The sequence below is a fragment of the Amia ocellicauda genome, unplaced genomic scaffold, assembly GCF_036373705.1.
Source record: "Amia ocellicauda isolate fAmiCal2 unplaced genomic scaffold, fAmiCal2.hap1 HAP1_SCAFFOLD_346, whole genome shotgun sequence".
NCBI lineage: Eukaryota > Metazoa > Chordata > Actinopteri > Amiiformes > Amiidae > Amia > Amia ocellicauda.
The window spans coordinates 4,297-16,106 of NW_027102916.1; the positions used below are offsets into that span (position 1 = coordinate 4,297).

The 11,810-nt window shown below is 45.0% G+C and overlaps 1 protein-coding gene across 2 annotated transcripts; it reads right to left on the reverse strand.

The window, feature by feature from the left end:
• Positions 1-271: 271 nt before the first annotated feature.
• LOC136732680 (RING finger protein 32-like) lies at positions 272-11,572 on the reverse strand. Of its 2 annotated transcripts, none has more exons than XM_066697781.1 (8): positions 11,012-11,572; positions 8,885-9,152; positions 8,193-8,335; positions 6,908-6,940; positions 6,663-6,787; positions 5,832-5,940; positions 1,749-1,916; positions 272-651 (listed from the first exon to the last, which is right to left on the reverse strand). In XM_066697781.1, exons 1-8 carry the CDS (start codon positions 11,060-11,062, stop codon positions 436-438), a joined length of 1,113 nt encoding a protein of 370 aa, XP_066553878.1. In that variant the 5' UTR covers positions 11,063-11,572; the 3' UTR covers positions 272-435. The 2 variants fall into 2 exon arrangements, with proteins under 2 accessions (XP_066553878.1, XP_066553877.1); XM_066697780.1 differs by having other exon boundaries at positions 8,885-9,155.
• Positions 11,573-11,810: the final 238 nt, after the last annotated feature.

An 11,810-nucleotide genomic window follows, 5' to 3' on the forward strand; every position in this document is an offset into this window, starting at 1 on the left:
CACTGATTGGAGATTTATAGTTGTGTCAACACCTCCAGAGGTGCTCTGTTTGCTGTTGCTCATTCCCACAGCCCTGAGCCTGGAGACGCGGCACTGGTAACTCTGGAGTCTGGCATCTCAGAGGCAACGTGACTGTGAAAGGAAGGGCTGTTACCAGCTGCAAGAATGTGCCTATCAGAGGGGTCTCACACACACACACACACACACATTCACCAACTTGGTATAACTCCCAGGTTTGAAGATGAGGTCAAATAAACACTGCAGTCAGACATTCCATATCTCACAATTTTATTATATCCCCTTTACTTCCACTGTTTTGCTACTCTGAACCTTGCAACAACAGCAGCAGCTACACAAGATCACTGGGCAGACCCCTCTCTCTGGACGATCACTGCACTCGCTCTCCCTACAGTGTTCAGTGCCGATCTCTTGGGCTCAAAGCACTCTCTTTTGATACGGTGATCGGCACAAGGGGCAGCCAGGTTCCTCCTCCAGGCAGAAGAGTTCAAAGGCCTCCAGGCAGGCCAGGTGGAACAGGTGGGAGCAGGAGAGCAGCACGGCTGTCCGTGGGGCGAGGCCGGCCTCTCCGAGGCTGGGACCGCACAGCGGGGTGAGGCAGATGGGACAGTCGTGGGTGTCTCGCTGGAACGCCTGAAGACACGGTAAGAAAAGGAACCGCTGTAAATGGTGCAATAAGGGCCCCGCAGAGAAGTGTGTGGCCCCACAGTGTGAACATGCCATGAGTTCAGGGCCCTTGTTTTTGTACCCGTCACTTGCTAAACAATTAAAGAGGGAATGGCTGGGACAACTGAAACAACTATCTGGCAAAGTGGAAGAGCGTAACTTGTGATTTGTTGCGATTTATGGTTTCATTAGTTCTGAACACAAGTGTGTGTGAGAGAGAGTACTTCCTAGATCTGCTTTAGTGGGGCAGAGAAATGTAAACACAAAATGTTGTATAACCTTCTTTGAACAAATGCAGATGTTTGTGATGGATTATTTGTGGAAGCGCTACATGAATTCAGAAGAAACGTATCATAGAAGCCCAGTGCAGTGTGAGCTGCGTGGAAAGGCCGATGTGCCAGGGAGGATGCTGTTGAGACACGGTGTTTATGGTAAATATTGTGAGGTACCAGGCACCTACAGCAAATCAATCATTAACTCGTGGGAGGCAGCGTCTTTCATCCCAACACTGGCTGGCCTGTTTGATAGTGAGATGTTTGCTAATGAGGTTTGTAACATTTATGGTGTTTACCTTCTTGTGAACTGTCTTTGGTAAACAGCTCTGGTCCCAGAGCCCTAGACAAGCTTGTGTAATGGCTGCCCTGAACATGACCTTTCCAGGGCAGATAACTAAGGGCATTGTTTTGCACTGTGTGTGTGTGATGCTCTTGGAGGGTGTGAAAGAGACAGACTTGTGTATAACAATGGGCCACAGTCAGCTTCCTCTGCCTGCTGTAGAAAAGTGTGCTGCTTAAATAAGCAGTGTGAATTTGGGCAGTGTGTAGCAGCAGAATTTGTGTATTGAAAGCATGTATTGTTCGAGGCTTCTTCTCTTAAGGCTTAATATTCCTCGGTTCGGCACTGTACAGTCGGCACAACAGCTCTGTGTCTCTGACCGGCTCTGACCAGGTTCTTTTGAGGTTACAACTGAAAACTCAAATGGGACAAACAAACAAGAACATCTTCATGTCTTACAGGCCTTTCTGGGTACTATACGAAGTTGAGAAGTGAAACTATTCCCGTACCTTTGCCTGTATTTTCTCCCACTCTTCTTTGGGAAGCCCCGAGGCATGCTGGGAATCTAGCTGGCAGAGCACACGTCTGCTTGACACCACAGAGGCATCGATTCCACTGAGGAACTCCTCCACATCGGTGTTGCATGACTGGACCAACCTGTCATTGAGCTCCCGGAGCTGAAAGGCAATCGCTCAGGTGATGAGACTTCTGCTAGACGAGCTGCCTGCTCCAAAAATCCCTTCCTTTGCATTTATATCAATGTGGGCAACATGGGATGAATCAGAAAAACAAAACAACATGTTTTTATGGATCTACACTAAGTGTGCAAAACATGAGGAACACCTTCCTAGTATGGAGTTGCCCCCCCCCAGAACAGCCTCGATGCAGTATTGCAATGTTGACACGTGGCCTGATGGAGGCATGAACTCATGATACACACAGGAAACTGTTGAGTGTGAGAAACCCAGCAGCGTTGCAGCTCTTGACACTCAAACCAGCGTGCCTGGCACCTACTACCACACCCCCTTCAGAGGCACTTCAATCTCGTCTTGCCCATTTACCCTCTGAATGGCACACAAACACAATCCACGTCTCAAATTTGTCAAGGCTTAAAAGTCCTTCTCTAACCCGTCTCCTCCCTTTCCCCTACACTGATTGAAGTGGATTGAACAGGTGACATCAATCAGAGATCAGAGCTTCACCTAGATTCACCTCGTCAGTCCGGTTCATGGAGAGAGAAGGTGTACACAAATATTCTCTGAATATTCATGTCACTGTCATTTTTCTCTTGCTGCATGATGCTTCAGATATATTGACTGCATCTCTTTCAGCCTGTCCATCAACTGCTCAAATCCCCTTTCGAAGGATCACACACAGCCTGCCTGACACAACGACAGCCATTTCATGCAGCGAGGAGAAACTCCTCACCGATACTGATGGGCTATCTGGCTGTGATCTTTCCTCTTCAGATATGAAAATACTACAACTTTCCATCCTTGTGCAATAGATGCTTATCATCATACACAAGACTGTAGAAGTGAAGTAGGTCCCGTATTTGACTGTTAAAATGTTCTCTGCGTTAGTATCAACGGGTCTCAATATCTTCTCAAAGCTGGAAGTTGTAGGCTGGGCCCAGAATGATTGGTTGACTGCGGCCTATTGGAGCTACTTCATTGCTTTATAGGACAGCTACCTTCAACGGCAGCCCACACGGAGAAATGCAGAGAGCGCAAAACAAAGCGCCCAGGAAGAGCCCCGCGTTCGGTCAGCTCTCCGTGACATCGTGAGTGGTTTACAGCTCGAGTTTTATCGCTAATTAAACAACCGTTAAACAATGAAATTACGCGATACAGACAACTTCTACCTAAGAAGACCTGTCCAAACAAAAGTGCCGGGAGGTGAACTTTGCCCAGACACCTGGAGTCTTTCCCACACCATCCATCTTGATGTCAGCAAATTGCTTACTAATGTGTTGACTTATCGTAGGGGCCTCAGAAGTTTAAAATGAAAATGAGAAGGCAGGTATCTATGCTGTATAGGCGCAATTGAAACCGGCTGATAAGCTTTAACTGGTTTAATATCCTCTCTGAATCTGGCAGCCAGAGAACAACACAGAGACAAGACAGAGGAAGCCCAGGCCGGAGCAAAAACCTCTCCAAGACATTCTTACTCTGTGGTGGTTGTTTTTGCAAGATCTAAACACATTAAAACCACAAGAGTTGAGTGATTATGTGCCAACAGACCATTCATTTATTTTATTTTATCATTATGATTATTTTTTACCAACAGGTCTGTATTTTCTCCTTGAAAAGCACTCTTCCTGTGCTGGGTACATTGCTCAGACTGAACGGGTTTTAATGGATGCAATAAATGACTGGGCTGCTCTTTATGAGAAATGCAAGCAAGCAGAGTTTACAGATAAAGATCAAAGCACCCAAAAAAAGAAAAAAAAACAACAAAATGGTACGACTGAGGCGAAGAGGAGGACACGTCCCCTTCTGCACACATCATTAGCATAACCAGCTTTAGAGGGCCGATTTCGGACTCGTTTGATCTGAATTGTTAAGGCACTCTAACAGATTAATGGGCAGCACAAAAAAGGAGAGAGAGAGAGAGCAAGAGAATACTGCATCATCCTCAGCCTATTCAGGTCGCTGTAGGTGTGGCTGGCCGTCTGGTGTGGCTGCTGCGGCTTACGCTGACTAAAAGCATCTGCAACCGTGGGCTTAAGTTAAAAACCCTCAGGATGGTCAAATGGAAAATAAATACATAAATACAAATGCAAGGCAGTAATCCCTCTGTGGTGATACCTTGTGATTCTGCACCTTCACTGTGAGATGGGGACACCTGCGCGAGGGCTGGACGGGGGCAGTTTTCCATGAACGTTCCTCAACTCTCAGGGATGTCATGAAAGTTGTCATGAAAGATCCTGGAGGGAAGCTGCACAGGGCTGGAGGTGTCTGCTCTTTGTTCACTAGGGGGCAATCTTCCCATTCACTGCCAGCCTCTGCCCCCCAGACAGAGGGTCTCTGAGCTGCAGGTTGGGCTTCAGTGATGACAGGGCTGTCTGTGTCTCCTGCTCAGCACCCGTCCTGCAGGCTCCTGGGCAGTGAGTGCCGGGGAATTGAGAACGATCCCGCTGTCTGGTTCAATAACACGAGTCCCGACCCTCTCTTACCAAACCCACGCTCGGCCCACTGTCCTCCCTGCGCCTCCCTGGGGACCCATTCAAATGAAAGTATTTTTTAAAGGAGGCTGGGCAAACAGCCGCTCTTTGTGTTTTCACTGGAATGCACTTGCTGTTTGACTAAAACACACAGATCGTAATTAGTTTACCAACAGTTGACGTTCACACGGCATCAAAGAGCGGCCTGCTATCACAGCCCTATCAGTCCTTCCCCTGTCACCGGCACGTCAGCGGCCAGGGCTGCTCTGTGTCCCAGTGTGCCCAGTGTGCGGACGCAGGCCATGGAAATCAGTGAGACGCGAGTCCAAGGCGCTTTCCCAGCCCCCTGTCTTAACTCTGCTCATGCCAGTCTAACCAAAGTACTGTTTTGTTCACTAGGTATGATTCGGTATCCAAAAAAAACACTGACACGTCACTGATCAATAAGAATAGTGCTGAGCAATGTTTAGTTTAGTTTATTAAACTACACAATCCGCCAACAAACGAGGGCTGTGAATTCTGTCCACTGAAACTACATTCTTGAGGCAGAAGCCCTTTAAAGAAAATATATATTTAAGAAGCTGTTTACCAATTTACAAAAAAAGACGAATCAGGTCCACTGAATTCACAGGCAGGTGCAGAACCAGAGCTGCTGAAAGAAACAGAAAAGCTGCAGAACGTAACAAATAGCTCCACCGCCTTACTAATGAAACAATAACTGTTATTTAAGTAACCGCTGCTTTGATTATTGTTATTTTGTGCCTCTGCACTCACCTTCTAAGAATGAACTATAGGCAATAATGTCCCCAGCATGTGGCTTTGCTTTCATAATTCGCTGTCACTCATTTTAGGCATTTATTTTCTGTCGATGCACTTCAATTCAAGTCAGTACAGACAGTGCTGGGTTGGAGGGGAACTGTACACACATGCACATACACACACAAGCATAGATACATGTATATATATTGACAGATTGACTGATAGAGAGATCCATTCTTGCTCAGAGCATCAGTCCCTTTCTGAACAGAAGCAATGCTTAAAGTATCTATTATTTTTAGTGCCATGCAAAACTTTATTTTCTCATTCCTGTGGGCTTAAGCAAATCAGCTCTCTTAACTGCAGTATCAATCCTCTCAGGGAGATTAGAGCATCGATAACAGATTGACACATTTGCATGTCGGATATGGAACGCAAGATCGGGGCCAGATTCTCAGATTCTGTCCCTAATCTCAGGCCCGTGTGACTCACACAGACTGCATCTCTTCAGGTGGACTTTTACATCCTGTCCAAAAATCACTAATGAATTTGCATCTTGTCACATCTGGAGACATATTTGAAACCAGGAAGGAAAAAAAATAAAATAACGTCTTAAATGTAAAAAAGCACAAATTCCAGAGTGTGCTCTTGATATTTGAAGGTGCATTACCTTATCTTCAAAAAACGTCCTCCTCAGTGCTGCGTCTCGAGGTGGGACCGTCTTCCGTAAATGCCGGTACCACTTCCGCACGATGTAGCCCCGCCAGCAAGCCTGGATTCTGAGACCAATCAATTGAGGAAGACAGAAACGCTCTTCAATCACTTGAAAAACGACCAACCAGGTCAAAAAAGGCCAAACACATCCGACTCTTTAGTTCTAGAGTTCCCACAGTGGAACACACTGATGTATCCAGTTCCAATAATACTGCTCTCTATCGTTGTAATTGTACAGATATCTGCTCTAGAATGGTGAAGTACAGGTAACTGGTGTTGCTCAAGGTAATATAAGCCATGGCAGGGCTCTTAAACCTCAGAAGCTCCTGGAAGACGCTGCTGTGGGGACGGACAAGCCTCCTGGGCAAGGGCTCAGGTCGAGATGTGTTGAGTGCATCTGCAAAATAACTTTAGTCTCCTTTTAGGCCCTGTTTGCTCGTCCGCACAAACATCTTCCTCACTCTGAGACTGCACTTTCATGGCACTCAAGACAAAGAACAAACCATGCCAGATGAGTATAAACCAGACTTCGAAATATCTCAGTGCCATGTAAATGGTTGTGCCCGTCCCACCTCGCCCACACAAGCCATATTTGCCTGCCTGCCTAGAGCGCCCAGCGTGCGAGAAGGTGGCCGACGCACTTGAACACAGATCTGATGCATCACACAACGTGATCGAGGGGAGCTCCTGTTTAACCGACAGCGTAAATGCCCACGTGGGCTGCCATCACCACTCGGAAAGTCTGGAGGGAATGAGGGATGTACAGTGAGCCCCCACATATAATTACCTGGCCGCGCACTTCCCTCTGTAGAGACACGCCCCGTCATGAATGACTCTGGTCTCATACTGCTGCTTCCTGCACATGGGACAGCTCTTCTGCCCCGAAAACCGCTCGAATGCCTGTAGACAAACCTGCACAAGGGAATCCCCTGCTCTGAGTGTTTTTGGAAAGACTGTCTGCCACTCTGGGTCTTTCTTGTTGTGTTTTTGTGGCAGAGAAGCTGTTGAACACGGCACGCTCAGACGACTTACCCTGTGAAAGACATGGGAGCAGGACAGTAGGACCTGAAACAAAAATAAATCGAGAGATGAATTAATAATTGAATAAGGACAACAGGATTTGGCATTGTTTGGAACCGTTGCTTTTCTTTTTCCTGTTTTTATTTGTATTGAATGTCTTTCACACTGGAATTCGCATTGGAAAGACCACGGCCTCCCGCCGGGCAAGGTGCGAGCAGACGCCGTACTCGGCCCTGTCTACCTGGGTGTGATGCTCTTTCTGTCTGATGAAGATTAACAGACAGTCATACAGCTGGTGCAGAGAGCTTGGGGGGGGGCGGCTGGGGGGCTGCATTGATTTCTCATTGTTTTTGGCCCGAAACCACATCCTCCACCACCGAGGAAAAAAGGCCCCCCACCGGGTGCAATCTATATCTCAGAAACTAGGCAAGTCATTAGTCTGAAGTCAGTTTCACTCTGCCCCCGCACTCAAGGCACGAATCAAAGTCGAAAATGGTTTACTGATGTGCCGAAGGGAAATAAATAATAAGGCTACATATATTGGTGAGCGTCTGGAAATGTCAGAGAGCAGAGCCAGTGAGTTACTTTGTTAAAATGCATCTTTATTTTCACTTACAGACAGATGCATTGATGGGGGATCCACAGAAGGACTGGAAGCCCCAAAACACGCTGCGTTCGATTATCATATCAGCATTCTTTAGAATCACCCCTAAGATCATTCAAAACCCTGACAAATGTGACTTTATTTCTATAAAAAACACAGGCCTTAGTATTGTACTTTCCCTTTCACCTTTTAGTGTGTAATAATATATATATAATTACATCTTCAGTTCCGAATCCCACCTGCTCTGTGTCAGGCCAGTTCTGGATCCTGCCTATAAAAATATATATATCCGTCTGTCAGTAACACAACACATCCTTTAGACACGTCTGTTTGTTTCAGCTGGACTAAGTTGCCGTCCTCAGACTTGATGTCACCCTGTTCAGTTTGAGTTTCACACACAGTGACTAAACAAGAAAACTCTCTCTGTCATGTGGAGTTTTGTGAAAAAAATCCTTCAGTAACCTGTTCTTCCCTTTCAGGGCCGCAGGTTTAAAACCGGTGCCGGCAGGTGTAACAATTCATTCAGAGCTTCTTCATGGCCAAGCTGAGTTGTTGCTGAGTCACCTTGACCGGCCGTGCCCTCCAGCTGCCCACTAATTAAACTAACCCCCATGGGACAGCTGCCTTCAGCACGACCCAGAGCGGCAGCGCACAGCGCGGTCTAAACCTGCGCCTCGCCTGGACCAGCGGTACCTGCGACTGCAACCGGAACTCCTCCCTGCAGATGGCACAGGGCTGTGCCGAGTCCCCCTGCTGGACCGACCTGTCCTTGACCAGCTCCCACTGGTCGGCGCTCAGGGGCTCCGCGGGAGCTTCCACCAGACCGAGCTTCTGGGCTGAAAGGCATGGCAGATTATGAATAATCGTTAACCAGGTACCTTGATCCAATGTGAGAGATACGCTGCTATCACAGCCCAATCAGTCCTTCCCCTGTCACCAGCACCAATACGATGCACTACATACACACATGAGCTGCTCTTATAACCGCTGCACCTTTTGGTTTTTAATGCAAACACACATTCATTAACTCGCTCTTTCTGTGTTTTCTGGCTCGTTTAAATACTGGACACAGCCCCAGACATGACCCTGAGCCTGCCTTCGACACAGCATATGTAGCCTACTACTTTGAACTATTAAATTAAAATAAAAAAAACTTGAATTTGAGGAATGCGCGCTGATATCATAACTTGGCACCATACAGTGTCTTCACTCTTTTTTCTCCCTTTCCGAGTCATATAAACGTGAGTCGATCTGAATAGCAAGCATGCTGTGACAGACACTAGTAAGGTACTTGGCTGAGGACCTATCAATTCACTTTTTGTTTTAGATTACGTATTAATAAATGAATGAAACGTAGTGACTGTCAGGTGAGGAATGCTGCTTACCTAATGTCATAGCTGGAGGCCTTGGATCCAGCACATACTCCCTCATCTCTTCCCCATCGCACGCCGGTGGTGCTCTGTGCCTGATCCCAGTATTTCCAGGCGCTTTCTCATGGCACTTATCGGTGCAGGTTCCCTGCCTGTTATGGCATCTCCACTTCACCGGCTCAGGCAGTGGCAGTCTGTGCAGCTGGAGGCTCCTAGACATGTGGTCTTGCAAAGCCGCGGCCACGACTGTCCACTGCCTGCTGTCTGGCTTGCGACCGGTGCCCTGCTAGGAAACAGACAAATGCCAATGTCATGCGCACCTTTCTGTGTCAAATTGTAAATTATTTGATTCTATAGAAATAAATATATTAATCAATCAATTAATTAATTAAAATGTTTACTACTTTAATACTTGATTTACTATTTTACTTTACTATTTAATACTTAATTTAAAAAGTGTTAGTTATTTAATCTACTTACTGGTGAATTACAAAAACTTTATTTATATATATATATATATATATATATATATATGAGAGAGAGAGATTGATTTAATGTATTTATTTTTATCAGATTTTTAAGTTTTGAGTTTAAAACACATTTATATTAACACTAGTTCCATTTAAAAAAAAATTAACACCTTAGTTAATTCTTTATGAATGTGGCACAATATATTTTTCCCAGTTATGCCATAAGTGTACATTTCCTCTTCTTTGTTTTGTCTAGTACATTTTGTGTTACTTAACCAGCTGTGTATCCTAAGGCATTATGTTGCTTCATGGCATGAAACATATGAGCTAGTAGAACAGTAGAAAAAGTATCAATTATTAGGCTTCTCTTATCCCCTAGCTGATAGCAACCTCTGATAAATATACATTCACCTAAAGGATTATTAGGAACACCTGTTCAATTTCTCATTAATGCAATTATCTAACCAACCAATCACATGGCAGTTGCTTCAATGCATTTAGGGGTGTGGTCCTGGTCAAGACAATCTCCTGAACTCCAAACTGAATGTCCGAATGGGAAAGAAAGGTGATTTAAGCAATTTTGAGCGTGGCATGGTTGTTGGTGCCAGATAGGCCGGTCTGAGTTTTTCACAATCTGCTCAGTTACTGGGATTTTCACGCACAACCATTTCTAGGGTTTACAAAGAATGGTGTGAAAAGGGAAAAACATCCAGTATGCGGCAGTCCTGTGGGCGAAAATGCCTTGTTGATGCTAGAGGTCAGAGGAGAATGGGCCGACTGATTCAAGCTGATAGAAGAGCAACTTTGACTGAAATAACCACTCGTTACAACCGAGGTATGCAGCAAAGCATCTGTGAAGCCACAACACGTACAACCTTGAGGCGGATGGGCTACAACAGCAGAAGACCCCACCGGGTACCACTCATCTCCACTACAAATAGGAAAAAGAGGCTACAATTTGCACAAGCTCACCAAAATTGGACAGTTGAAGACTGGAAAAATGTTGCCTGGTCTGATGAGTCTCGATTTCTGTTGAGACATTCAGATGGTAGAGTCAGAATTTGGCGTAAACAGAATGAGAACATGGATCCATCATGCCTTGTTACCACTGTGCAGGCTGGTGGTGGTGGTGTAATGGTGTGGGGGATGTTTTCTTGGCACACTTTAGGCCCCTTAGTGCCAACTGGGCATCGTTTAAATGCCACGGCCTACCTGAGCATTGTTTCTGACCATGTCCATCCCTTTATGACCACCATGTACCCATCTTCTGATGGCTACTTCCAGCAGGATAATGCACCATGTCACAAAGGTCGAATCATTTCAAATTGGTTTCTTGAACATGACAATGAGTTCACTGTACTAAACTGGCCCCCACAGTCACCAGATCTCAACCCAATAGAGCATCTTTGGGATGTGGTGGAACGGGAGCTTCGTGCCCTGGATGTGCATCCCACAAATCTCCATCAACTGCAAGATGCTATCCTATCAATATGGGCCAACATTTCTAAAGAATGCTTTCAGCACCTTGTTGACTCAATGCCACGTAGAATTAAGGCAGTTCTGAAGGCGAAAGGGGGTCAAACACAGTATTAGTATGGTGTTCCTAATAATCCTTTAGGTGAGTGTATATCATCAATGTTTTATACAAATATAGACAAACAAAATTGCATACCTTTGCTGTGGAAAAGCATGAGGTTGACATCTGATGTGATTTGCTGCCCATTCTGTCAACATTTAAGGGCACAAAATGCTTCTTGGGGAGAGAAAAACGATAATGAAGCCAATAAAACAACAACTACAGGAATTAGAAAAGTATTCATGTTCCATCGATTTTAAAAATTATTTGTCAATAAGCCAGACAGGAATTTGTGTGCAAATGAATACTTAAAACACAATATCTTGGTGCTGAGACATGTTTCTGTATTTCATTTAGCATTGGATCATTTTCTGACTATTATCTTAAATTGTGTGCCATGCCTGTCTCTGCTCCACCTGGGAAATGACAAAGGAACAAACGCCTAGTCAGTTAAAATCAAATCATTGAACTCATCCTCACTGACAGGATGAAGCGACACTCACTCTAGGTCTCCAGGTTCAACTCTGGAATAACATAATCATAAGAGAATAATAATGATAAAGATCATAATATTAAAGTCTAAATCTCAAAAAGACACTAAATGATTTCAGTTGTAGGTATAAAACAATTGAAGATGAAAGAAGTGGTCTCATATCGGTTTTACTCTTGACACACCCTGCACTAGGACATGACCATGTTATTATTATTATTATTATTATTATTATTATTATTATTATTATTATTATTATTATTACCCTTATCCAGGGTGACTTACAACATAAGTGCAAAACAAAGTGCAAAAATACAGTTAAGTACACCTCATGTTCATCTCAAACACATTTTCAGGACCCCAGATCTCTGGTCTCTGAACAGATTTGTCACAATGTGGAGACAA